The sequence below is a fragment of the Marmota monax genome, unplaced genomic scaffold, assembly GCF_021218885.2.
Source record: "Marmota monax isolate L192 unplaced genomic scaffold, Marmota_monax_Labrador192_F-V1.1 WCK01_AAM20220418_F8-fsc00014, whole genome shotgun sequence".
Taxonomy (NCBI): Eukaryota; Metazoa; Chordata; class Mammalia; order Rodentia; family Sciuridae; genus Marmota; species Marmota monax.
The window spans coordinates 26,780,038-26,805,844 of record NW_026695222.1 but is presented as its reverse complement, the minus strand read 5'-3'; the positions used below and the strand labels follow the sequence as shown (position 1 = coordinate 26,805,844).

General features: G+C 41.9%; 2 protein-coding genes across 2 annotated transcripts in view; one reads left to right on the top strand and one right to left on the bottom strand.

Moving 5' to 3' along the window:
- Positions 1–25,807, top strand: part of Rtf2 (replication termination factor 2) — a 42,447-nt gene that overhangs the window by 5,637 nt on the left and 11,003 nt on the right. The window contains exons 3-5 of the mRNA XM_046433354.2: positions 539–632; positions 2,977–3,116; positions 6,102–6,180. Coding sequence (XP_046289310.1) covers positions 539–632; positions 2,977–3,116; positions 6,102–6,180 — 313 coding nt within the window. The remainder of the gene's footprint in view (positions 1–538; positions 633–2,976; positions 3,117–6,101; positions 6,181–25,807) is intronic.
- On the bottom strand, positions 11,404–17,986 carry LOC124085571 (beta-1,3-galactosyl-O-glycosyl-glycoprotein beta-1,6-N-acetylglucosaminyltransferase 7-like). The gene is made up of 3 exons (XM_046433355.1): positions 17,020–17,986; positions 15,842–15,937; positions 11,404–11,630 (listed from the first exon to the last, which is right to left on the bottom strand). The coding sequence occupies exons 1-3, from the start codon at positions 17,984–17,986 to the stop codon at positions 11,404–11,406; spliced, it is 1,290 nt and encodes a 429-aa protein (XP_046289311.1).

Sequence of the window (25,807 nt, the reverse complement as noted above, 5' to 3'; positions counted from 1 at the left end):
GAACATAATTCTGCAATCTCCTAATCAATATGATATATTCAAACCATGATTTGAAAACTCAAGGACCAAGTTATAGTTATGCTAAATCATAAACAGAAAGCCCAAAGGAGCCTTGTGAGGTGGAGAATGGGGAAAACTGGAGAGATCATATCCTATAAAGGAGGAGCTGCTACTCAGTTCCAGCCAATTTTTATAGTTCGAGAACATGGGTCTGGTCATTGTAAGCTTCTGATTTTTATTTTTGAAGATAAGTTGAAAATATGTACTTTTATACTAAATCTCACAATTTCTATAATTCTTGTTTGGGTTATATTCAACCCTTAAGAATGCCAGTTTGCCATCCTTGACTTGTGTTTCTTTTTAAACTCTGATAGTATTTGAAACATGGTGAAATATACAATATACTTTTTGGTAATGCAGAGCATTTCCTTTATCAAATGTAATGCTTTTGGGGTTGCACTAAATTTGTTCTTCTTTTGTTGGTTTTCTTGAAAGTTGATTATTGCCCTCATAGTTTGACTAGTTCTTATTCTTGCAGACTTTATAACAAAGATGCTGTCATTGAGTTTCTTTTGGACAAATCTGCTGAAAAGGCTCTTGGGAAGGCAGCATCTCACATTAAAAGCATTAAGGTAAGAAGAGTGACTCTGGAGTGCTCCTGGGGTCTCAGTGTAACGAGGTTTATTTTATGGAATTCATGTACATGAGAGTAAATTTAGAAATTTGAGAATATAGTCACAACCCACCATTACAGTATGGCTGTTCTTGGGAGGTCTTGTAAATCTCAAGTCTGGAGTCCCCCCCCTCCCCCGCCTCCATGTACTTTCTGTCTTAGAAATCTATTGTGCTTTCATGTGAATGAAAATCCTTTGAAAATTCTTAATGTCTTGTAAACTTGTTGGGAAGCATTATTTTTGTAATTGAGATTCAGGTATTTGAAGGCTAGGGATATAGTTCAGAAGCAGAGCCCTTGATAACATGCATGAAGTCTTGGGTTTGATTCTCAGCACTGAAAAAAAAAGGACTCAGTGACTTGAATTTTATTATTATTATTATTATTTTAAATATTTTCTTAGTTGTAGTTGGACACAATATCCTCATTTATTTTTATATGGTTCTGAGGATCAAACCCAGTGCCTCACATGTTCACGGCAGGCACTTTACCACTGAGCTACAGCCCCAGCCCCAGCGACTTGAATTTTAAATTTGGAATCTATTTTCATACAATGACAAAATTTTCAAAGTATGTGTGTTTTTATATTAAAAGTTCAGCTATATATTAGAAGTTCTGATTGGCAAGTTAAAATTCTTCCATTATAGTGGATAAACAAGTTTTTTAGTAAAGGAATTTGTTGAAAGGACAGAATCATTCAAATTTGGTCCATAGAGGAAATCAGACAATTAAGAATTTATTATACCCCTCATCTCAAAAAGACTTCCTTTAGTTCACATGGCTAGTCTGTAAGATGCTTAAATTAGAACTCCTTCCCCTGACTCCCAGTCTGTCTTTAGGATTTTTCTTTTTACTTTTTTTATTATGATACTAAGCTTTTCATTTGAATTCTCAGAGTGATTACAGGATATGCTCACTTTAGGCAGGTTAATAATTCTGAAATGTAGCTAATGGTGGTGCTATAGAAATTGCTGTGCTGATTTTAGTTACTCTTCTACTTTGGGAAGAGAATTAATTCCTGAAAACCCCATGGTATCACAAATTATCTTGCCTCAAAAATTCAGTTATATTGAAATTAATTCACATAATTCTATACTTAAAAACAAAATGTTTAGTTTTATATATAGCTGAACCTTTAATGTAAAAACACACATACTTACATACACTCTGATTTCTTAGAGAAATCAGAGCAGCAAAGAAAAAGAATTCAAGTGAAATAATGCAGATACACAAGATTATCACTGCAGCCCACAAATACTCTGAGCAGCTCTTGCCCAGGAAGATGAGCAGTGGCTTTCCTTCTGAGGCACTTAGCTGCTCCTCAGAGTGTTAAAATCAAAAGAGGAAGAAATGCCTTGAATGCTGCAGTGGAGCCGTGGCATCAAACCACCTATCAAGCTGCATTCTGGAAAGCCCGATATTGGTGTGTTGAAATACAGTATAGCAGTATTCTGTCTTAGACTCACTAGGTGCTGGCCCACAGATTTTATTGACTCTTCAATCATTATATAAATATGGATGGTCAGTAATATGGAGCAGACTCAGCGGGAAGAGAAGTATTCCTTATTAAAGTGCAGTAATTTCTTCCTCCCTTTCTCCCTTTCTTTGAGTGCTGGGGATTAAATATAGGGCCTTATGCATGTGAGGCAAGTGCTCTACCACTAAGATACACCCTCAGTCTTCTGTGCAGTAATTTTTGGTGTGAGAAGATCCTTTTCCTTAAATACTCACAAAATAGAAATTACTCAACAAATTTACAGATGGTTTTTTAGTTAGGATGATTTGACTTATGATTTTTTGACTTTATATTGGTGCAGATAATAGACATTCAGTGGAAATCCTGCTTGGCATTTTGACTTCTGGTCTTTTCCCAGGCTAGCGATAGGTATGCGCTATCCCTGGTGGTACTGGCCAACGACATCGAGCAGCTCCCCATCTGCCTTGTGCCCATGATGGTGAAGAGCCAGTGCTCTAGTGCACTGTGTTGCTAAGCTATGGTGCTGGTTAGGGGAGGTGTGTTCAGTGCGTTTTCCCCTTACCCCGAGTTCACCAGGACATGACCCCATAATAAATGGAGCATCTGTACTTGGTAGTCTGTGAATTTTTAAAATCCTGCTTTCTATACAGTTTATGATTTAATATTTTATCTGTGATTCTTGGTGGTCAAAGGAAGCATCTATGGAAGAGAGGTTTGGCTTGGGAGGGATGAGAATAACAGTTTCTCTGTTAATTTAGGGGGTTTTTAAGGCAAAGAATGATCCATTTACCAAATGCATTCTTAGAATGTTAATGACTTTTCTCAGAACGTGACAGAACTAAAGCTTTCTGATAATCCTGCCTGGGGAGGAGACAGAGGAAACACGAAAGGCGACAGGCACGATGACCTCCAGCGAGCACGTTTCATCTGCCCCGTGGTGGGCCTGGAGATGAACGGCCGACACAGGTGAGTGGGGGCTGGCCCAATGGTGGGCCTTGCTCTCTCCTTTCCAGCCATCTTCTCTGACCACGTCTGCTTAGCTGTGCTGTCTGTGGCTCTCTGCTCTTGATAGAGGAAAACCTAAAGTAAAGTGGAACTGGAGAAATTCTCTTGGGACATAAGACCAGAGTTTGGCTATTTGGTTGTCTTTTCCTAAGGGACAGAAGGGGCAAGTTTCCCTTGAAACAACACCTATTCCTCAATGTTACTAAATGTATGCAGTGGCAAACATTGTTACGAGACTGAAGGCCCAGCTGGTAACACTAACTTGCTTTGAGTTTATTTAGCTAACACATCCTCTGACTTGAGCCTCAGAAATCTTGGGGTTGAGATTTATATAACAAATATAAATGAACTATACATTTTCCTCATTTAAAAATAGAAACGTTGAATGGGTTAATAGGTGTCTTTGTATAAGATGTCTCACAAGCAGAATCATTAAGCCCCTTACCCACCATATAGAAGTATCTTTAATAACAGGTAGTCCAGACTGCCCTCTGGAGTCTTCTGTCTCTACATGACATATTTGAAAGGTAGCATTTTTGCCTGTTTTCATTTAGGAAAGGGAAAAGCATCTTAGTTAAGTAAAAAACTTTGTTGCTCATGAGCAGCTGCCTTTACTCTCAGGTGTCCTGGCACTGTGTGTTCATTCACATAACAAACACATCAGGACCACTTCCCATGTGCCAGGCAGTGTGCTGAATGTGCCAGAGAGACTGACCTCCATGCTCTGGATGGCCCAGAGCTTTGTGGACTTGGAGAGAAGTAACATATAAGGCCCAAGGAACCTTTGCTTTTGAAGATTATCTTCTTCCAATAATCTGAATTTAAACCATTTAGCGTCTGTCTTGAACCTCACTGATTGGAACGAACAAAGAAATATTCTGGGGATCCTGACTCATTTTCCTAATCTTTTCTCACTTTCATGTATTTTTTATATATGCATGTACATATGTACATACACTGAAGTGAAAGTCACATACCATAAAATTGACCACTTTAAAGTATACATGTGCTGGGGTTGTGGCTTAGTGGTAGATCACTTGCCTAGCATGCATGAGGCATTGGGTTGGATCCCCAGCACCATATTAAAAAAAAAAAATAAAGTACACACGTAGTGTCATTTAATACATTCACACTGTCATGCAGTCACTACCTCTATCTAATTCCAAAATATTTTTTATCACCCTGGGAGAAAAATCCATACCTGCTGAGCAGCCACTCTGCCCCCAGCAGCTACCAGTCTGCTTTCTGTCTCAGTGTATTTACCTGTCTGTTCTGGTTATTTCATACACATAGAATCATAAAATATTATGACCTTTTATGTCTGATTTCCCACTTCTTTTTAAGAAAACTGTAGTTCAGCCCTGAAGAGGAACTTGCCAGAAGACAAAGCTTAGTGGCAGGGCTTTGAGTGGGAGCTACCTACAGCCTGTGGCTGTGACTGTGGCTCCCCTGGTTCCTTCCCTTTTCTTCTGCAGGTTAATCTCTTTTCCTTTTCTCTTCTAAGTTACTTGAGTTGTGCCTGCTTTGGCTTTTGTCCTGATTAATAGAGCCTCTGCACTAGAAAATTTTTTGATGAATTGATATACGTAATAAAGATTATACAAAGACTTAAATATACGGAGAAATAGAAATAAATTTCTAGTATAGTAAAACACTGGATCTTTGTTTAAAGAAAAGTAATTTCCTAATATGTAATAATTGATAATCATCCATAAGACTTTTTTTTCATCCTAAATAGCATTTCATTAATTTACTGCCATTTTGTTTATTGGATTTTTGTCAGGGTGGTCTGCTTCTGCTACAATCCCTGGGATATTGGTGAAAATTTCTGTTGTGCATTTGTAAGGGGCTGTGTAAAGTAAAGTGTGGAAGTGCTTTCTGCTCCTCCAGTCCTACCTTTAGGGGTTATGCTGTAAGTTTTCTGGCATTTACTGTCCCCTCCTTCACATCACACCCACATCCCACTTCTCTACTCCTCTTCAAACATCCCTGTGAGTAAACACGGATTCTTCCACATGATCATGGGGTCCTGTTATGCATATTTTGTAATCTCTTCTTTTTCCACTTCCCTGTCTGATCTGAACATGTTTCATGGCCTGGAATACCAGTTTGCTTTACTCTTAATAGTTCTGTGGGTATTCATCCTTAATTTAACTATTCATTCCCCACTGATGAGTACTGGAGTGGTTTCCTTCTCTTCTTTGTTACAGACAGTACCGTACTTCACTGTGTGACACAAATACGTTTCAACATTTGTGTACTTGGGACATGTTTCTGTACAAGCACATTTCTTTATTCTTCTCTTTTTTCACGGTATTGGGAGTTGAACCCAGTGCCTTTGCATGTTCTAAGTGAGTGCTCTACCATGAAGCCACACCCCAGCCCTGGAAGAAATTTTTAAAGTGATTCTTTAGTTGCTATGACCAAATTATCTTCCTGAAAAGTTGTGCCCACCTACCAACAAATGTACCTCTGTCCTCAGATGGTTTCCACTGAATATCCTTTAATTCGTTAACCATCGCCTGATAATATTACATATTGTGAATTTGAAATGTGTTTCCTTAACATTTGAGGTTAACCATTTTTTCATGTTCTTTTCTTAATATTTCTTTTGTGAATTTAATATTTCTTTTTTGTGTTAATGCCCTTTTCTCAGTTTTCTATTGTACTTTTATTGCTTGTTAAGGTCCCTTCAAATAGTAATAAAATAAGCTCTGAACCTCATATATAGTTAAAACATCTTCTCCCTTAGTGCCTATTTTGTCTTTTAATGTGTTTATGGTTTTAGTTTCAATTTTTTAAAAAAATTTTGGACATACTTCTTTTAATAGGATAAATTTATCTTTGTGATTCTTGTCGTTGTGTAAATGAAAAGCTAATTGATAATGTAATCACTAATTTTTAGTTCTTGTCTAAGCTATTCTCCATGTTGGACTCTTTCTCTAGGTTTTGCTTCCTTCGATGCTGTGGTTGTGTGTTTTCCGAACGTGCCTTGAAAGAGATAAAAGCAGAAGTTTGCCACACAGTGAGTTCTTGCCATATTCTACTTACTCCCTTTAGTAGCTGAGGAAATCAGATGTTTGAGGTCTCTCCCTCTGCTTTTCATTTATGGATCCTTAAATTCTTTCTGAAACAGATCTGATAAGTTGCTTCTCTGCTTAAAACTCTGCTGTGTCTCTTTTTTTTTTTTTTTGGTGAAAGTACAGACTCACCAGCTTCTTGTGACCTGATGTAACCAGCCTGTGCAGGTCAGCTCTGGGCTGTTCCTGGATGTGCCACTCTCTCCTGGGCCTGCATTCCCTCTACTCTGACCTGCCAGCCTGGAGAGGCCCTGCTCCCCCTGAGCCTTGGATTCAGTTCTTACTTCCGTGGTGAATTTTTGTTGCTAGTCCTCTTTCCACTTTCCTTGGTACTGTGTTACTCCACTGACCTCATCATGATGCAATGTGTATTTATGTGTGTGTTTTTGGACCATGAATTTTTGAAGGTGGGAACAAAATGGGTTCATTTTCTGATCTCCGGGGCTTGTTCCCTCTAGGGCATATCCTCCACAAACACTCACATGAATGAGCAAATGCCTTGGTGTGACAGCTAGCCTTCTCAGCTCACACAAAGGAAATACTTATGATGTTGCTTCTATAGAGTTGTGTTACCAAAGCCCCAAACCCCCATGTCTTTGGTGTTCTTCTGGCCTTGGAAAGCCTGGCATTTAGTTTGGTGTTATGGATGCCTGCAGCTTCTGACTGTATACCTGTATTAACTGGATTTCATTAGACCTGTATTATTTCCCCATGTTGTGGATGATTCTCGGCCAGTAGCTTTCATGAAGCACTTGTCATGGGGGCAGCCATGCCCTAGGTACCTATTGGTGGCATATTCTGGAAGAAAAAAATCCTTGAGGGTCCTGCCCTTGGGCATCCCACTCCAGCTGGAGAGAGAGACACTCAATAAAGGAGCAAGACTGTATGGGCTGTGATGGATGCTTGGAAGGAAGCATTCAAGGCAGTGACGGGGAGAGACTGCACTAGTGGAGGTCAGGAAGGCATCTCTGGAGGTTTGACCAAAACTAGAGGGAAAGAGGAGTCAGCCGTGCACACTTGAAAGCAACCTCTTTGGCAGCAGGAATAGCATGTTAGCAGCTCAGAGTGACAGAGGACTTTGCTAGTTCAGGGAATAGAAAGTGTGGCCAGGGTGGAGGGCAGAAGAGGAGAAGTAGGTGAGATTGGAAGGTTAAGAGGGGTCACTTATACAGGGCCAGGGTGGCTACATTGTGTTTATGGATTTTATTCTAAGGTCACTGAAAAGCTAGAGGGCAGCTTTAACCCAGATATACTTTAGATTTAAAATTATTCCCTCTGCTAAAGAAGCTGGACATGGAAGAGGACATCTTTGGTGATTCATTTATAGAGCTCAGGCAGGTAAAAGGTAATTGGTGGTGCAGAAGTCAGTGGAGGGCATTTGGGGTGACTATGAATGAAGCCTTCATAGAATTTGGAAACTCTTATTAAGCTTTATTTTTTTTTTAAAAAAAGAATTGATTATGTAGTTTAATTGGCAGTATTTATAGTGTCTCCTGTTGGAAGACAATGTTACTAGTGTTGCAAGGGAAAACAAGATTTAGATGACAGGCCCTATGCTCAGGGAGGCTGCAGTCCTACAGGAATCATAAGTTACATGAACTATCTTGTTCCATTTTATTCTTTGAGGCCAAATTCCAACATGGTAAAGGTGTTTTTGATGTTCAGGGGCCAGAGCACTTTCTTATGGCGGTGCTCTGGTGGGAAGTGGCTACATGAATGGGTAAGCATTTGTTCCGGGCCTAGAAGGAAGAGTGTGTATGTCATGGGACCAACTCTCCAAGGAGAGCATGATTGCTAGACATAGAGATGTTGCTTTGAGGTGATCCACAGACAGGGTGTCAAACATCTCTGTAGAACATCACTGAGTGAGATGCTGATAATTTGGCAGCACTTCTGCAGACCTGCTTGGGTGAAGGAAGAAAGTCTCCTTGGTCATAGTATTTTTTATTACCTTTCTTAATATTTGCTTACTGCCTCAGAAAGAGTAAGCTTAAGCTCAGAGCCATTTCTGCCAAACTCTGTTGAGGGGAAGAGCAATGACACATCTTCTGGAGCTGCAGCAAATCATGCGGATGTCACTGAAGGGAAATAAAGCCACAGTGTCAGGAACCAAGACAAGTGTTTTCATTTTTTAGATAATGTCTGAAATATAGAGAAGTCACTGACATTAGAACAATGTCAGGAGCCTCAAGGGTATTTAGGGCATGTGTTTTCTCTACTTTTTGGCAGGCGGACTACTAGGGGTTGAACACAAGGGTGCTTGACCCTTTTTATTTTTTAAGACAGGGTCTTACTACATTGCTCGGGCTAAGTGCTGAGGCTAGCCTTGAACTTGCAATCCTCCTGCCTCAGCCCCTCGCTGCTGGGATCACAGGTGTGCATGTCTGTGGTTTCACTGACATTGGACTTTTCAGCTCACTAGAAGAGATTAAAGGGTTTGAAATAGCCTTGGTCCCATGTTGGAAAACACATGGTGTGTGCACTTGATTTCAGTTAACAGGATCCAGACAGATACAGTTGCTAGGGTTTTTGTTTTGTTTTATTTTTACTGTAAACAAATCAGTAGCCAAAAAATTAATTGTATTCCCTACTGTGTTCTTCACTTCTTGTAAGAAGCAGCAGCAATTGGAGTAATTATGGGATGCTTGTTACTTAGAGCACGATCCATAGATCTGTGATATTAGCATCACCTGAGAGTTTGTTTGATTTTTTAAGAAATGCAGAATTTCAGCCCTAATTCAGACCTGTTGAAATAGAATTTGCACTTTGAGAAGATTGCCAGATGATTTGTATGCATAGTAGTAAAATGTGAAAAGTGCTGCTGAGCAGATGTTAGGGGTATGATAAGTAGTTTTTGGCTTGCTAACTTTCTGGCTTTGTATATTTGGGCTTTCTAGGGGGGTGAATGGGATTTGTGGTTGTTTTAAAATAAGAAGTAAAACTATGGGTGCTGATGTTGTCTTTTTGCATTCATTTTATGAAGTAAGTGGAGTGGAAAGGGAAAGATTACTTAGAAAAAGAAATATTTTCAAAATTGGTCTCCTAATTCTAATTCCCAGACCCTGGCCTCTTCCAGGTTAAGATTTCTGCAATTTCTGTGGTCTTGATGAATGTTCAGCCTCGGGGAATCACATAATATATGGCCTTGCCAATGTATTTCAGACATTTTTTTTTTTTTTTTTTTACTTATGATTTAATTTTGTCCTTTTACTTTACAAATGAGTACACATAGAGTCTGGTTCAGTATAGAGCAAGCATTGGCTTCTTCTTGGTTTGATACTAACAGGCTGCCACTTGCCTGGCCTCTTAGCCTTCCATAGTCAGAGTGGCCATCTGTCTCTCACCCTGTTCATCCATTTCCTCCCCCAAAACTCCACCAGAGCTCAGGTCCCAAGCTGCTTTGTTGCACTGTCTCTTATGTTAGTTTCTTACTTTTATAGTTTAGGGAGCTATGTTTGTGATAGTATCGGAGCTTGCAGGGCAGGGGCAGTCTGTAACCCTTCCAATGAGGGCACAGACCTCATGGAGTTGAGTGATGGCCTGGGCTCTGCAGCCAGACTGCTTGCCTGCTCCAGTGCCAGCTTCCGAGCCCAGTGATCCTGGGAAGGTTTCATTGCCTGCCTGTGCCCCAGTTTCCTGCTCTGCGAAAGCATTAGATGTTATTCTGAGTGCTGCTTCTATGATAACACATTCGATCCTCACAGTAGCCCTGGTGGTAGTTATTCTGATGTATCAGGTCACTCCTCATAGTGTATGACTGTGCTAAGGATTGACACTGAAATGGAGTGAAGGCAGTGCCTTAGGCCTGGCTCTGTCACGGTAGCCCTGCACCATACACCCATGTTTCAAGTACATTGAAAAGACTTTAAGTTTCTTTTTTTTTTTTTTAAATGTGGCTTGCATCCAGTCACTACTGAGTTTTTATAAAATGCAGAGCACATGATTATGGTGAAGCCAGGCAGTCAGAATGTCTCAGTTCGTACCTTTGAGAATGCTGTTTACCTGGAAGACTGAAGCAAAATGGTGGTGTGCTACAGGAGACTCCTGTTGTCTTTCTGGTACTGCTGATGTTTTCTGTGCGTTTTCAGGGGAAGAAATGTTCATTTAAATCAAGATCTTCCTGTTCTGTGGTTCGCTTAAATTTGGCCTGTGGTGCTTGCCTTCAGAACCTCTCTTCCTCTCCTTAGCTTCCTGCCTCTCCAGGGCTGTGATTTTATTTGTGTGTGTGGGAAGGTTGTTTATTGAGGTGCTTGCAGTTTGCCTTTGAAATATGTTCACTTCTTTAGTTTCCTCCTGCTTTTCCTTTTTTAGTTGTTTTATGCTGTGTTCTTTAGTGGCTGTATACTTCAATCCTGTGTGATACCACGAACACTTTTAGAGAAAGTTTTCAACTAGTGTGTATAAAATTCTCAGTGACAGCAGCAACAATAAAACAGGGACCCTGCGAGGGAGGAGAGCTGGATCTGTGGCTGGAGGTAGTTCAGACCATCGGTGCCTTAGGCCTGGCTCTGTCATGGTAGCCCTGCACCACACGTGTATATAGTATCTGAAGTTAAATTAATTAAAAATATAAAAGTTAAAAATCAAGATTCACTGCCTCTGTCTTTCTCACCACATTTTCATCGTCCAGCGTCCCCTACAGCTTTGGTAGTGTTGGACACTCAGGTGTTTCCACTCCACATGGACCTATTTGACCCAGAGAAATTAATGATTGGGTATTTTTCTAGGGTTCTCCAGAATAAGGTTATATTGTTCTTAGCCAATAAGGACAACTTTAGATAAACATGTTTTCATTTTCAGTGGGAGCTTGTGCGTTATTGTCTCTATACAAGAGTTTCAGGCCCTCAGAACAAGATGTGTTGCTCTTAGCTCCAGCTTGAACCTGGATCTCAGCATTTGGAGAACCCAGGTTTTCAGCAACCATCTCCTGAAGCTGTCTGCCTCCAGATGTTTCTCCATATGTCACCACTGGTAGCTTGAGTTATTTTTTCTCTTGTGATTTCTTTCTCAAAGCTATAAAAGTGGCCTGTAATCAATAGTAAAGTCTTGTCAATAGCATGTTTCTGAATTCATTTTTGGACTGGTCTTGTCCCATTCTTTCTCTTTTGGTTTGTCCTCTTGTTTCAAGTCAGGAAACAGAGTGATCCCCAAAAGAGCATCCACGCTGCTTAGTGGGTCAGTTTCATGTTGAAACGAGTTTCCTGTTGGAAACTCCAGTGTGGTTCCACGGGGACTTCTGCCTGCCTTAGGGTCTGAAGTCGGTGCCGCCTCTCTAAGCATGTAACCACAAGTGGGTCTGAGGAGGGCTCGAATTTGTTGGCAAACAGAGAAGGTGACTTAATGATCCATGGCAGGTCTCCTAGTCCGTACACACAGGTGTCTTGGATGTAGTGGCCTACAAGAAGAAAGACGAAAACTGAGCTGCTGTTGTTTCCCCCCAGTTCACATTCACACAGAAAAGAGGCTGCGCTGCTTCTGATGGCATCTGACAGGCTCTGTGCCTTCATAAGAGTTCAGACCAATAGCATTTCCGTGATTGCTTTAGCTGAGACTTTTGTGTTGAGTTCTGAATTTAAGGTGAAAAAGGAGCATTTTCATTCTTTTTGTTTGTGATTTCTAAAATGTTTGATACTTGCTTGACTGCCTTAGGTGAATACTGTGGAATCTTAGCTAGTGTGGCACAGGGAATCGAAGTAGCACTCATTTGCCTGGTAAAATCTAAATTCTGATAGGTTTTTTTTTTTTTTTTTTTTTTTTTGTGTGTGTGTGTGTACCTGAGGATTGGACCCACAGTGAGCTTATACTATACACCCTGCCCCTTTTATTTTATTTTGAGTCAAAGTATCAAAATACCAGTTGCCCAGGCTGGCCTCAAACTTGGGATTCTCCTACCTCAGCTTCCCAAGTTGCTGGGATTACAGGTGTGCACCACCTTGCCCTACTCTATTAGGTTCTGATTCCACAACCTTCTCAGTCTTTTCCTAGGTCGTGAGTAGTTCATCAACAAGGTGTCAGTTTTAATGATAATCGCTTTGTCTTTCATTGGTTTTGCAGAGTGAGCATGTCATGTGTAATTAAAAGGGAAATTGCATTTGGAAGCTGTGCTGATGGGATCCCTTTGAGACAAACCCTGTGGCATTTCTAGTGCCTCACACTGTGTGTGGTACCTTCTACTCTCTTGATCCTCTCGACACCACACTGATGTGGTTTCCATTTGCACCCTCAGTTTGCAGGTGAGAAGTGAGGTCTCAGCTCTGGAGCAGAGGCCTGTCCATTTGGTGACCCTGCCCTCTCACTGCTGAGCTCCTTCTTTTGCCCTTCCTATATCGGCCCAGGAAAATAGTGTTTTAAAAGGGAGAGGGGTACTGCAAACTGAAAAGTCTAATGTTGTTTATAAGATGAAATAAAATCAGAAGGAACTCTGCTTCTGCTGAGCAGAGTCTATGTAAAGGGCCTAGAACTGGCACTTGGTAGGCATGGCACTGGTGGCAGCTACTATCATGATGAAACGTTTTTTAAGTGAAGGACTTTTTTTTTTTTTTTTTTGTGTGTGTGGTACTGGAAACAGGACCCAGGGGTGCTTTATTCCTGAGCTACATCCCCAGCCTTTTTAAAAAAAAATATTCGAGACAGGATTTCATAAGTTTCCTGGACTGGTGTTGAACTTGCAATCCTCCTGAGTTGCTAGGATTTCAGGTGTGTGCCACAATGCCTGGATAACTGATAAACACTCTTGGTACGAAGTGATGGAATCTCAATAATATCTAAGTAGTTAAAAAGTCTAAGTTCAAAGATAAGCAGTGTGAAAAACAGGACATAAATGAGCAATGAATCAGCTACCCCTTGATCATAACTTCATAACTGTTGTTTAGATGCATATGGGTTTGAACTAGAAGGAAACAGAAAAAATGGAACATTTTCAAGGTCCTGTTAATGCTGTGTAGGCAATTAAAAATAAAGGAGCTCTTGGCTGCCGGTTATTGTGGGATATTGGCATTCTGTGGCAGGGTTGAATGTGAGCTGGCCAGTGTTGTTGCCATGGGCAGGTGCACCTTGTTTGAGACCCAACTCTGCCCTTCCTGTGCATTTGGGTGTGGCTTTAGGACTAGGTGAGCCTGGGGTCGGATACTAGCGTCTACCTGAGAGTGCTTGCTTGTGAGGATGAGTGCAGGCTCTAGAAGGTGCACCACCATTTATACCCATAGTGCTTGGCCTGAGTCGGTGCTGATCTGAATGCTGCCCACATGTGGCTTTGTGATTGCTGTTCAGCCAACTAACTGAACTTGGTTTATTTTGCTTGTCTAGTCAAACCCAGGGGCCATACCCAAACAGTTTGTACCCTGAAGCCAGTGATGGTAAGAACTTTCTGAACTGTTTGCAGTTAGGGGCAGTGCTGTTGTTGAAACATTCAGGTTGCCACCATGTAAATCTTTAGCCATTACTGTATTCCTGAGCCATTACTGTATTATTGGTAGCCACAACCCTTCTTCCACCACTTGCACACCATTTTCAGGGAGCATCTAAGCCTCTTGCTTTTCTGAGCACTTAGGTACTGGTCCTAGCCACCCCTGTGGTAATGGCAGGAGTGCCTGCTTCCTAATGAAAGACAGGCTGTTTGTCAACCTGCTGTTGTTGCGCTGTTGCCTTCTTGCCCTGTGAAGAGCTCCCCAGTTGAATCATGTCTACCCATTGAAAGATACTTCATGGAATGTTTAGGAGTGGGGCGTAGCTCACTGGTGGTGCACTTGCCCAGTGTGCACAAATTCATCCCCACCCCCACCAACAAGGCAAAAGGGAAAAATCCCAGCTCTTCTGCTGCTACCTCTCAGGAGGTGGAGGTACACAAGGCCAGAAGAATTACTTGTCTTTGAACTATTCTGACATCAAAGTTTACGTTTCCATTTACCTATAGCCCATGTATTTGGGGTCAGTCTTTTTTTTTTAATATTTATTTTTTAGTTTTCAGTGGACACAACATCTTTATTTATTTATTTATTTATTTTTATGTGGTGCTGAGGATCGAACCCAGCACCCCACGCATGCCAGGCGAGCACATTACCACTTGAGCCACATCCCCAGCCCTGGGGTCAGTTTTTTTAATAGCTAGAAAACTAACTGAACTTGGTTTATTTTGCTTGTCTAGTCAAACCCAGGGGCCATACCCAAATGCACTATTAGAACAGGTCCTCCCATCTCTGCAGTAGTTCCCCGCCTATGGCTAGGAAACTACTCGTGGACAAACTGCAGGGCCCAAGTGTCTTTGCAGAGGGGATCCTGTGCCACAGCCACCTTCATATAGCTTTGCTTGGGTCTTCTGCATTCTCTATTCACTACTGTTTGCAGCTCCACCTGAAGGCTGGACACCCCCTGCCATTTTCCTTTCAGAGCTCTCACAGCATTGGCATCTCTGCTGAACTCCTTGACATTGAACTGTGAGCTGCCTGTCATGCATCTTGTTCTCCCCTACACTACTGCACCTCCCAAGCAGCCATCTTGGGGGTGGGGGAATGGTGACAGTGGGCCAGAAGAGGTCCACAGGAGTCACATTCCAGTGTCTCTCTCTAGGCATCCCCCAGCCTGGTGTGCCAAGAACCCCTCTGCACCCAATCAGTTCCTTCTAGACTTTTCATGGAATAAAGGCACATGCTCCCCATCCAAAACCCGGCTTTGGGGTGTCCATCTATCCCCTCCCATGACTAAACCTCTGGGACACCAAAGAGACGAGGAATAGATTGGGGGGGGGATAAACTTTGAATTACTTAAAAATGTAATAATCTCTTTTCCTTATTTCTTTTAGAAAGCATGCAGGTAAGACAAGTGTGAGGCCCGATGCTCCAGAGAGGGCATAGCAGACTATCTGTAAAAGGCCAGAGAGGACATGTTTTGGCCTTTGTGGGTCCCTACTCAGTCCTGCCCTTCACTATCATAAATAAGGTACTGCTGGGCGTGGTGGTGCACACCTATAATCCCAGTGACTTGGGAGACTGAGGCAGGAGGATTGTAAGTTGGAGTCCAGACTATACAATTTAGTGAGACATTGTCTCAAAAAAAAAAAAGTCTGGGATGTAGCTCAGCGGTAGAGCATTCCTGGGTTCAATCCCAGTACCAAACAAAAACAAACACACAGTAAAACAAGCACATGGGTGTGGCTTTGTTCCAGTAAAACTTTGTTTATATAAAGAAGTAGCAGGCAGTCACGCATGGCAGCAGTTGGCTCACCCCACTGTCATCAGGCACCTGCGTTATTCAGTCTTATATTCTAATGCACAGCGAACACAGGGCTCGTTTTTAGTCAGTGTTGGGTTTGAATTCTAAAAGCAGATTTAAAAAAAATTCAGATAGCTTGTGACTTTTATCTAAAAACTTATTCAGTTATATCCCTGCTTATTCACCTTGTGAAAGTTTATCCCCATGTATGTTTAAGGATTGTACCTTTTCTGTGTGGAGCTTATGTTAAATTAAAAACTTTGTACACTTTGACACCCATGCTGTTGGGTGGCCACTGACTCCAGGTCAAGCCTGGTTGCAGTGGCCCCCACCACTGTTGAGGCAGCAGCTGTGTGATTTTTGTATGAGGTTCCATAGCCTTGCTTTGCTGGCTTTTACCTCTACATCCGTCGTGGACACTTCCTTCCTCTGCTCTCCTCTTCATGGCTCGAATGTTCCCTTCCCAGCCAGCATCTGGCGCAGCACCTGGAGCATCTAAGGAGACACAACCAGCACACACAGTGTGAACCCAGCTTCCTGAACTTTTAGTACAAGTTCTTCTGCAAGGTCATTGCCGTTCCCTCTAGATCAGGCAGTCAGTGAGAAGGACAGGGGGCAGTCCATTGTTGGCTGAGGCGCCTCGTTGGTTATGTCCTACCAGGGGCTAGCACTCGTGGGCAGGTGGTGCACCACTCTGGTGGTGATGTCAGGGCCGACCAAGGGCCGGGCTCTGCATCTGTGTGCCTGGTGTTCCTTCATCCCTTTGCCTCCCCTGTAACTCATTCATGTATGTTGGGTGCTCTTCGTGGTCATGGGGGTTCTTGGATTGTGATTGTTCTGGAACAGCCTCTCCAGTGATTTGAAATTGGGACTTGAAACAGGTATGGGATTTTAAAAGGGGTCTCGGCAGTCTCTGCCAGGTCCTTTGCACGGTGTTCTGGACTGATGAGTGTGGCTTTTTAAGCCTAAAGCCATGCTCCTGAGGAGCCAATTGGCCATTTACAAAGAGGAAATACTTAAGTCCACTTAGAAGAGGGTGTTAGATTTCCTTCTGCCTTGGAGAACCTATCCAAAGTATTAGATTTGCAACAACAACAAAAAACAACCAGCTTTAATATTTTCCTTTTTGTGGTGCTGGGGATTGAGCCCAGGGCCTTGTGCATGCGAGGCAAGCACTCTACCAACTGAGCTTTGTCCCCAGCCCCTAATATTTTCCATTCTTAATGGCCGTTTGCACACCATTTGACCCTAATGCATCTCCAGTAGTGTTTATCAAGTGAGGGAAGAATGAAGAACTTTCCGAAAAGTTATGCTCAGCATTTTCAAAAGGCTCTGGCTGAGGTGAAGGCAAAATGCCAGGCTCCTTTCTACAGAGAGAACAAATGCAGCCATGTTTGCTTGGGAACCTGGTGGCCTTTGCTAATGTCAGACTCCTAAACCAAAGACCTGGATTCCTCAAGCAGGCATTTACAAAGCCACAGGAAGACAGCTAAGTAGAAAGCATCTTCAATTAAGAATGAGACTCCTGAGGTTGCTTCTGACCTGAGCAGACATTTGTATGGTCGGATGGCGCTTACCTTTTAGTTGATTTAAGGTCACCCAGTAGTGCTGCTCTGGGTTGTGGATGTGTTTGGACCACTGAAGCATGTCTTTTGCACGGATGTCAGTCAGTATGAACTCCACAAACTTTCTTGTGAGTATGTAGTACGCACTTCCAAAATATATGGTTAGGTTATGAGGTGGCTTGTGTTTGAATTTTTTATTTGGAGATACATGGACATTTCCTTCAGGACTGGGCTCAGGATGACTTTGACTGGCCTCGGATTTAATGTTTAGCGGATGGATTACTCCAGGAGTAATATTTTTATCATTCCATTTGCTTCTGATGTGGTATATAATTTCTTTGTTGGTTTTGATTGGAAAATCTTGTCCACAAAGATTAATGACATAGTTCCATTGAAATTTGGAGTGGACTAGATCTTTCATACAATTAATGTCTGCCTGTAGTCTTGTAAGGCCAGCATGAACCACCTTCTGTCTCTTTGAAATAAAGATGTTTTCAAAACAGTCAACCAGGCTTTGCACCACAGTCTTATACTTCTTTGAGGCCTTTTCATCGACATGAATACAATAAACATTTTGAGGTGCATAAATAGCTCTGAGAAGCTGCACAAACATGGCCAGCTCCTTGTGAATGGTTATAATATATGCCAAAGAGAAATTACCCTCTTCTGCAGACAGGGGCCTGGTTATGAAGTGCAGTCCTTGGGAAATCCTGGAGCAGTTTCCTGGTGTACGTAAATAAGCAAATATTCCAGTTGTTTGAGGGTTTTTACAGAATTTTGCGATTTGGGGAGCTGCCTCTTTCCCTTGAAATAAAGCTGAACATAGTTCATCTGGATAGAAGCCACATTCCACTGCTTCTGGAGAGGTAGGCACCTCCTCTGCTTCCTCAGGATCTGGGCTTTTTAAGTAAAGGAAAACGAAGATGCAAATTGCTATACACATGAGGAGCCCAGGTTTTGTGGCTCGAAGTTGGCTCATGTTTTGAGTTCTGAGCGCATTCTGATTACTGCAATCGGAAAGTTTTTCCTTTAAATTTCCTAAAAGAACAACAGGTAGAATTTAGAGTGTTGTAACTTTTTTTCCAACTTTATCAAAGCATACTAAAACTACATGTATTTAAAGTTCATAATTTTACCAGTGTTTTGTTTGTGACAAGGTCTCACCATGTTGCCCAGACTGGGCTCAAAGTCCTGGTCTCAGGTAACCGTCTTGCTCAGCTGGGCTGCAGCTGCACACCACCAGCTGACTAGAATAGGGCCAGTTTTTATGTATTTGAATGTCTGAGAAACCACCACCACAGTGAAGATAACAAGCGTTCTCCCCACCCCTGAGTTTTAACCCTTCCCTCTTGCCATCCCCACCTCTGAGCAGTCACTGGCAGGCTTTCTGTCTTTCTGGATTCATTTGCATATTCTAGAATTTTATGTAATTTTATAGCATGTACTTTCTCTGCCTGGTGTTTTTCACTTGTGATAATGCTGCTGAGAATCGTCCTTGTCATTGTGTTTATCCCTGTTCTTTCTTATTGCTGTATTCAATCGTATGACTGGGCGCAGTTGGTGCATTCCTCTGCTGATGGGCATTTAAGTCGTTGCCAGTTTGTGTTTCAGGGATGCTATAAGCATGGCGTACCAGCCTGTGTGGGCAGGTATTTTCGTTTTCTTGGCTAAACATCAGATGGTTCTATAGCTGGTCCACTCATCACTACGTTTGCCCCCCATGACACCCCCAGGCTGTTTTCCAGAGTGGCTGAAGCAGCAGTGTATGCGAGTCCACTTGCTTTGCATCCTGTCAGTGCTGGGTGAGATCAGGTGTTTTAACTGTAGCTGTTCTAATAAGCATGGAGTGGTGGGTCCTTGGGGTTTGACTCTGCATCTCCCTGCTGACTGAAGATGTTGAGATATTTTCAAGTGTTTTCCCCATTTATTTATGCCATTATTCTGTATTATGTTGAAACTACATCTTTTCAATAAAGCAAATGACAAAGTAAGACAAATTTTGTGATTATAAACCTAAATCTTTTGAATTAGTTTATGAATTGTTTTAAAGAAATACTTTACTGATTAAATACGAAATGTCTTTATCTAATGAAGTTATTTGATGATAACGTAGTTGCCTATCTTGAGCTATATGTAGGTATATGAATAGGTATAGCCATAGCAAAAAGTAATCAAAAGTCTTTTAATTAGTTAAATATTAGTGCTACCATTCTTAGAAATTTAGGGTAGGAAATTTGTCAGCTAAAATGTCATTTGAGTCATGTCTCTCTGTTCCCATAAAAAGCCACGTCTTTTTCTGTGTCCTGTTCTTCAGAAGCCTCTGTACTTTGGACGGGAGTTCTGTCCCGGAGTTGACATAATGCCTTGCCTGTCCTCTCATCATTACACGTGCTGTTCAGATTGACCAGACAGCATTTTGAATTATCCTTGAGTTCTTGACTGTGAGGCATTGAAATCCACAAATATATGCTGATTGTGGATTTTTAAAATGTTTTATATTTATTTTCATTGTACTGCTTCTTTCTACCCAGCATGCTTGAAAAGTAAAAAGCTGCCCCTGCCCAAATATACCAGCCAGGGGCTGGAGATTTGGCTCAAGCGGTAGCGCGCTCGCCTGGCATGCGTGCGGCCCGGGTTCGATCCTCAGCACCACATACAAACAAAAGATGTTGTGTCTGCCGAGAACTAAAAAAGAAATAAATATTAAAATATCTCTCTCTCTCTCTCTAAAAAAATTAAAAAAAAAAAAAAAAGTCTGATTTCCAAATATACCAGCCAGATCATGATGTTCGATGGTGGTGCAGTAAATGTTGATTGCCCCAAATGTCAAACCTTAAAGATGTTTTATAAATTACATAGTACTTTGTAAACGTAAAACTCGGCATTTTCATGTATGGTCTCTAAAATAAACAAAGCTGTGTAATAAAATTAGAAATGGAATTTCTTAAAATGAAAGCAAAGCTTTTTACAGTGTTTAGAAACTTTGATTACAGGTAAGCCATATAGTGTAGTTTTTTGTCACATCTCTTCCTGTGTTGTAGCTGTAGTTTGCGGGGCGGGGAGGTGAAGTTTTTGTCTCTTGCCTTGGTTTTGCTCCTGTGGTAGCAGTAAGCCCCTCTGTGCAGACACATTGTCCCCACGTAGCCCTCCCTCATGTAACCCTGACCGGCCACAGGTGGCAGAGCCCAGGGGATTGGGTATTTTCAGTAGTTTATGTAATTAAATGAAGACCAGCCCCAGGGGTAGCCTGTTGTCCTTCAGGGTGGAACCTGGCTGAGTGGTTTTCCTCCCTTCATAGACACAGGCAAGAAGGGGGAGCTGGTGGCGTGGGGGCTGGTTATCTCTCCTCCTCATTCTGACAGTGCAGCTTTTTACAGCTGCCTGCTTAACTCTGGCTCTGGTTCACTTTGAAATTCAGAATAGTTACCTACTGGAATGCCACCAGCAGTTTATCTTTCTGTTATTACTTCAGTGAAAGCTTTGTGAGGCAGTCAGGTCAGGTGTTGTTATGAGGTCTTTGGAGATCGCATTGCTGATGAAAATAAATAGCTCTTGCTCTCTCTTGAACATGACATCCAGGGGATAATGCGAAAATTCCAGGGTTACTCTTTGGGGCTGGCAATTTTCCCTTTTACGGTAATGGTGACTCTGTTCTGCTTTGCAAGCATTTTCTAGCTGTTCTCAGGCGTCATTTTCTCTATTGTAAAGTCAACTTTTTTATCCATAATGAAATGTGTTCATTACACTTATGACTTTCTGTCACTGAATTAATTTCCAAGAAAAGTAGGTAGTGTCTTCCAAGTGTAAGGAATATGAAATCCTAAAGAAGTATAATCTTACTGATTTTTTTGAGCCATTTTTTTTTCTCCACAAAATTTAAATATCTATTTCCTTAAAGGCTTTAGAAAGAATGGACACACATTATGTATATGGAATTGACATTCGGGTTCTTTGTCCAGCCTGGGCATTTTTACCAGTCCATGTCCTGTTCCTGGGCTTTATTAAATCCCACATGGCTTCTAAATTCTTGGGCATGTGAGATCACATTGAGGCTTTTGCCACATACTGCCTTTCCTTAGGTTGTCTTTCTTAGTCCATGTGTGCTTTAGTAATCTTTGGTACCCCATAGCTGCAGCCTTTGAACAGGAGCATTGTTACAGTATTGTAACATATGTAGAATTAAATAGCTTCTAGATACCAAATAACATGAAGCTTACACAGTGGACTGAAGCCATGCCAGTCAGGAAACACTGCGGAATGCAGCCATGAGACAGGGATCAAAGCCATGGCTACAGTGGCTTAAAGGTGGAGCAAAGGTAGAGCGTGACTTTCCCCCTTTATCCAGTGCTGAATTCTGATCAGTTACAGGAATAATTTCATTATAGTTCTCAGTGGAATTGTCCTGCATCTTGTGTTTTTGTCTAAGCACAGTATACTTCCCAGGAATCGTTTCAGAACATTTTACCTACCGTCCATGTTCATTCTGTGCTCTCCCTCCCCACTCCCAGCAAGCCTCAGTAGTGGGTTTGGTGCCATGAGTCACCCCAGGGCTGTTGTTTTAGAGCAGGCATTCCAAATTTGTTGAGATGAGATTTAATTTGTTGGGAAGGCCTGTTGTGGGGGTTGGTACTGGCTCTTCATAAGCACTCACTTTTATGCTGAATTTTTTAGACTTTGTTTTTCTTTAGTCTTTTCTTTTAAAGGTAATTCCAGCAAGTAAATATGTATAATAGATGGGCATCTTTCAAGATGAACTTAAAGTATCTTGTCATATATTCTAAAATATTATTGGTTTAAGACATTAATATAAGTTTAATCAGCAGAAACAATTTATCTAATACTCAAAGTTTTTCAGATCTTTATTTAAAGAAAAAAACCCATCAATGCTCATTATCACATTTACCTTATTGAGAACCTGATATTTGGCTTGGAGACTGGGAATATGGGCTTTGACGGCAGCCTCCTAAGCGTGCTGGGTGGGCGCAGGAGTGCCGGAGTGGTGCCATGCTGAGCCTGCCTGGCCCCAGCAGTTGCTCAGCGCTTGCCAGCCCGGGCATCTTATCAGCTCTCATTCCCTGGAGGTCTGTGTCGCTGACCACCAGAGCCTGGATCTCTCTCCATTCACTGTGCCTGTCTGAAGTGGCCAGGGCCACAGTAGTGAAAATCTGTTGTCTGTTACTTTTGTCATTTTTAGGCTCAGAATAATGTACAGAGCACCCTGGACAGGAACACTTTTCCTTGAGCCATTTGGGTTTACTGTGTTAGTTGGGCTTGTTTTGAAATCAAAAACTGTTCAGCTATCCAGGAAAATGGAAGTCTTAATCACAGCAAGCTTGCTCCTTTGACATGTGTAAACTTTTGTAAGCCATTTTGATGTAAAGAAGAAAACTTCATTTTAGGATATCCACTCAGAATGACCACAACCAATAAAACATTCTGTTTTCATTACTGGCACAAAATGAGAACTGAAGATTTGGACATGGCCTGGAGGTTGACTTAGTTATTACCTCCCTGTAAGGAATTAACAGGTGGTGGCATTTTAAATTTAAAAATCTAGTTGATCTCATACTGTGAAAATATTCCACTTGTATTTTCTTTGGCTTAAACAAAAAGTAAGACTGTTTTTCAAAAGATGCCCACAAATCTGCATTTGAAATGTTAGTCAAAGTCTAGTCTTTTATTTAAAGCCATAAAGGGAATGAAGAAAAACACACTTTTACTTCAGAGGTAAATTACGCTTAACCTGTACACTCCTGGATCTGCGAAGTTAAAGACACTCACCAGAAGATGCTGCTGCCTTCTGCGAAGTGGGGATCCTGGCAGGGCCGCCGCCACCTCTTCTCCTCCCTGTGGCTTCCTGAGCAGTGGCTCCCGCTCTGGAGTTGCCTGGCAGGCCGTGCTGCCTTTGCATCCCCAGAGAGTTGTATTCTCATTGATTCTGTCATGTAGATGGAAAAATAGTTGTTGTTCTTGCTTCTCCATTTCTTCAAGACTGGGTCACCTGCTGAAAAAACAAAACCAGGTAAGAGAAGACCCTGCTCTGATGAAGGGCAGCAGGGCAAGCTTGCATTCTGGAAACTGTTAGGTGAGATCCTGGCATTCATGGGTCAGATGTGTTAAATGCTTTTAAAAATAGGAGGCAAAAATTTAGTTACTAATCTGACCCCTTTTCATTAGAGTGATGAATAAAGTCATTTAAAAATCTCACATCTTCCTGAATACTATCCAGCTGAAGCATGGGGCTCCAGTGTTGCTTACAGGCACCATCTCCGGGAGCGAGGTGATCCTTGAGCACCCTGTCCTCTAGCTCCCCCAGCAATGTGGGCGGGTCCTGCCTGCTCCCCTTGGTTGGCTCTGCTCTCCCCTCCACCTTTGGGCTCCTGTCCTCTTAACGTCCTTTCCTCCTCAGGTTCTAAAGAGTTTTTCATGAACTCTTTAGGTTCACTGTAGACAGATCTACTAAGAATGGTGACGCCAAGGGACGTCAGTCACATCATCAGGGAACCCGGGTAGCTTTGTGCCAGAGCACTCACCTGGCATGCACCTGGCCTTCAGTTCCGTCCTAGTACTGAGGACAAAGAAAAAAGAAGGAAAAAAAGTCATACTGTGGAGATTTGTCATCTCCTCATATGTGTCTGGACACCGGCCTGGGTAGTTGAGTCACATGAGCCCACATTGTCCCCACTGCTGGTGGAGTGACTGGTGCATATGCTACTTTTCTGTAGAGTGGATCTGAGGGTGCCATGGAAAGACCTTAACTGAGCAGATAGGACCCGATCTCCGTAACTAAATGTGTTGCGGCATTCATGCAGCCTTTCCGTAGTGAGCCAGTGTGCTCCATGCTCCTGTGGAAACGCTCATCTTCCATGAGTTGAGGTTCTCATTTTTTTACCTAACAAGATTCACAAAGTGAAACCAAGTGTAGTAGTGCACACCTGTAATCCCAGCAGCTTGGGAGGCTCAGGCAGGAGGATCTCAAATTCAAGACCAGCCTTGGCAACTTCTTAGCAAGACTGTCTCAAGTAAAAAATAAAAAGGGCTAGGATGTAGCTCAGTGGTAGAAGACCCCTGAATTCTATCCCCAGTACAAAAAATAAAAATAAATAAGATTCACCAAGTAAAGCTCATATTATGTATGGAAAGGCTACCCTGCCAGCTTGTGAAGTCTTGCTATGACTGTCCCCAGTACCTGAATGTGTGCTTGAAGTTTCTTCTATGGATGCTGCTGAACTGGACCAGTAGTTATGTACATACTGGCCATTCCTGGAGGGAGGGGACTGGGCTGGATTCTACCTGATTCTCATTGCTCTACCAGAAAGGAGGAGGTCATTCTAAGCCAAAGAGAAATGGCAGGAACAACTGAGGACACGATGGAGAGAGTTGCCTTGTGGTTCTCAGGAAAGCACTGACCCAAGAAGAACCCGAGGAGATGGATGAGGAATAAATGGGTTCATATATAAATTTTTATACAGATTGATTAAAATGAAATTTGAAAAATGAAAGCCATGAGAGATAAAATGGACAGATGGCTTGTGTGTAATTAACAAAAAGCAATATGAATGCAGTGGGGGTTTTTTGTTTTTTATTTTTTAAAGCCCAAAATGAGCTGTCTCTTTGGCCATTCAGATTAATATAAAATTTGGTTTTTGTTTTTCTCAAACCGTGTGGTGTGATTGATGTGCTCAGAGTAGGGAGTGTGAATTTTTTGTAAACTTATGGGGAACTGTTTGGCTTTAAAATTTTATTACTTTTCATTCCTGGACTGAAATATTTCTTTAGACTATTCTCATTCTTTCGTTTAGCAAAAAGATAAAATGGCTCCCAAATGGAGCTTGCCGCATAATGGAGAAAAGACACTGTTTTCCAGAATGCAGAGGCTTGCAGGCATCATCCATTTACTGCATGCCGTGAAGTCCTGTGTGGGAACAAACAAGGTTCTGAATCAGAGAATAACTGTCACAGAAGTGAAATCCTTAGGTCAGACATATGCAATCAGCTCCTTGTTACACATAATGTTCGTAAGGATAAAGATTGGGAAACCACTGTTCCATTTGCTTAAGTTGATGTAGATACATAGGTATATTAGCCTGATACTCCTAAGTCTACAGCTCATTCCTCTTGGCATTTTCAAACTGGATTTTTAAAAGAACTTTAAAAAATTAATATCTGGAGCATATAAATGTAAAGTTACTAGTCTGCTTTTTCTTTGATGTGTGGTAAGCATTTTGTACATTGTCAGACTAACTATATACCCTTCCTCTCTTAGAATGTGTTAAGAGCCAGGAGATAGCTCAGGGGTAGAGTGCTTGCCTCACATGTTTAATCATTTCCCTCAATTCAGGCACATCTAAGTCACAGTAATAAAAGGAACCAAAGGTTTTAAATGAATTTACAATTTCAGCAATAGTTGAATAATATAGGTCAGAGGGAAAGGGTCAGTCCTTTTGGACCAACTGCACCATTACAGCAGTCCCTACCCTTTAGTAGGATAATATAGGTCAAAGGGAAAGGGTCAGTCCTTTTGGACCAACTGCACCATTGCAGCAGCCCCTACCTTCTTTCTAGACTGAAGGCAAAGGGTCACTCTAGAGAAGAGCCCCCCCCTTTGGCATGGTAGGTGAAAACCTGCTCCCTGCCCTTGTGTCACTTGCCTTTTGGGGATAAGCCACTGCACTTGAATTCCCAAGTTCAGGCATGAAATCAGGACAAGTGATAGGTCCTGGAGCAATTCCCAAGGGAATGTTCCTACTCAAGTCCAAGCAACCAAGGTCTCTGAGTGTGAATTTTTGAGAGAACAAGC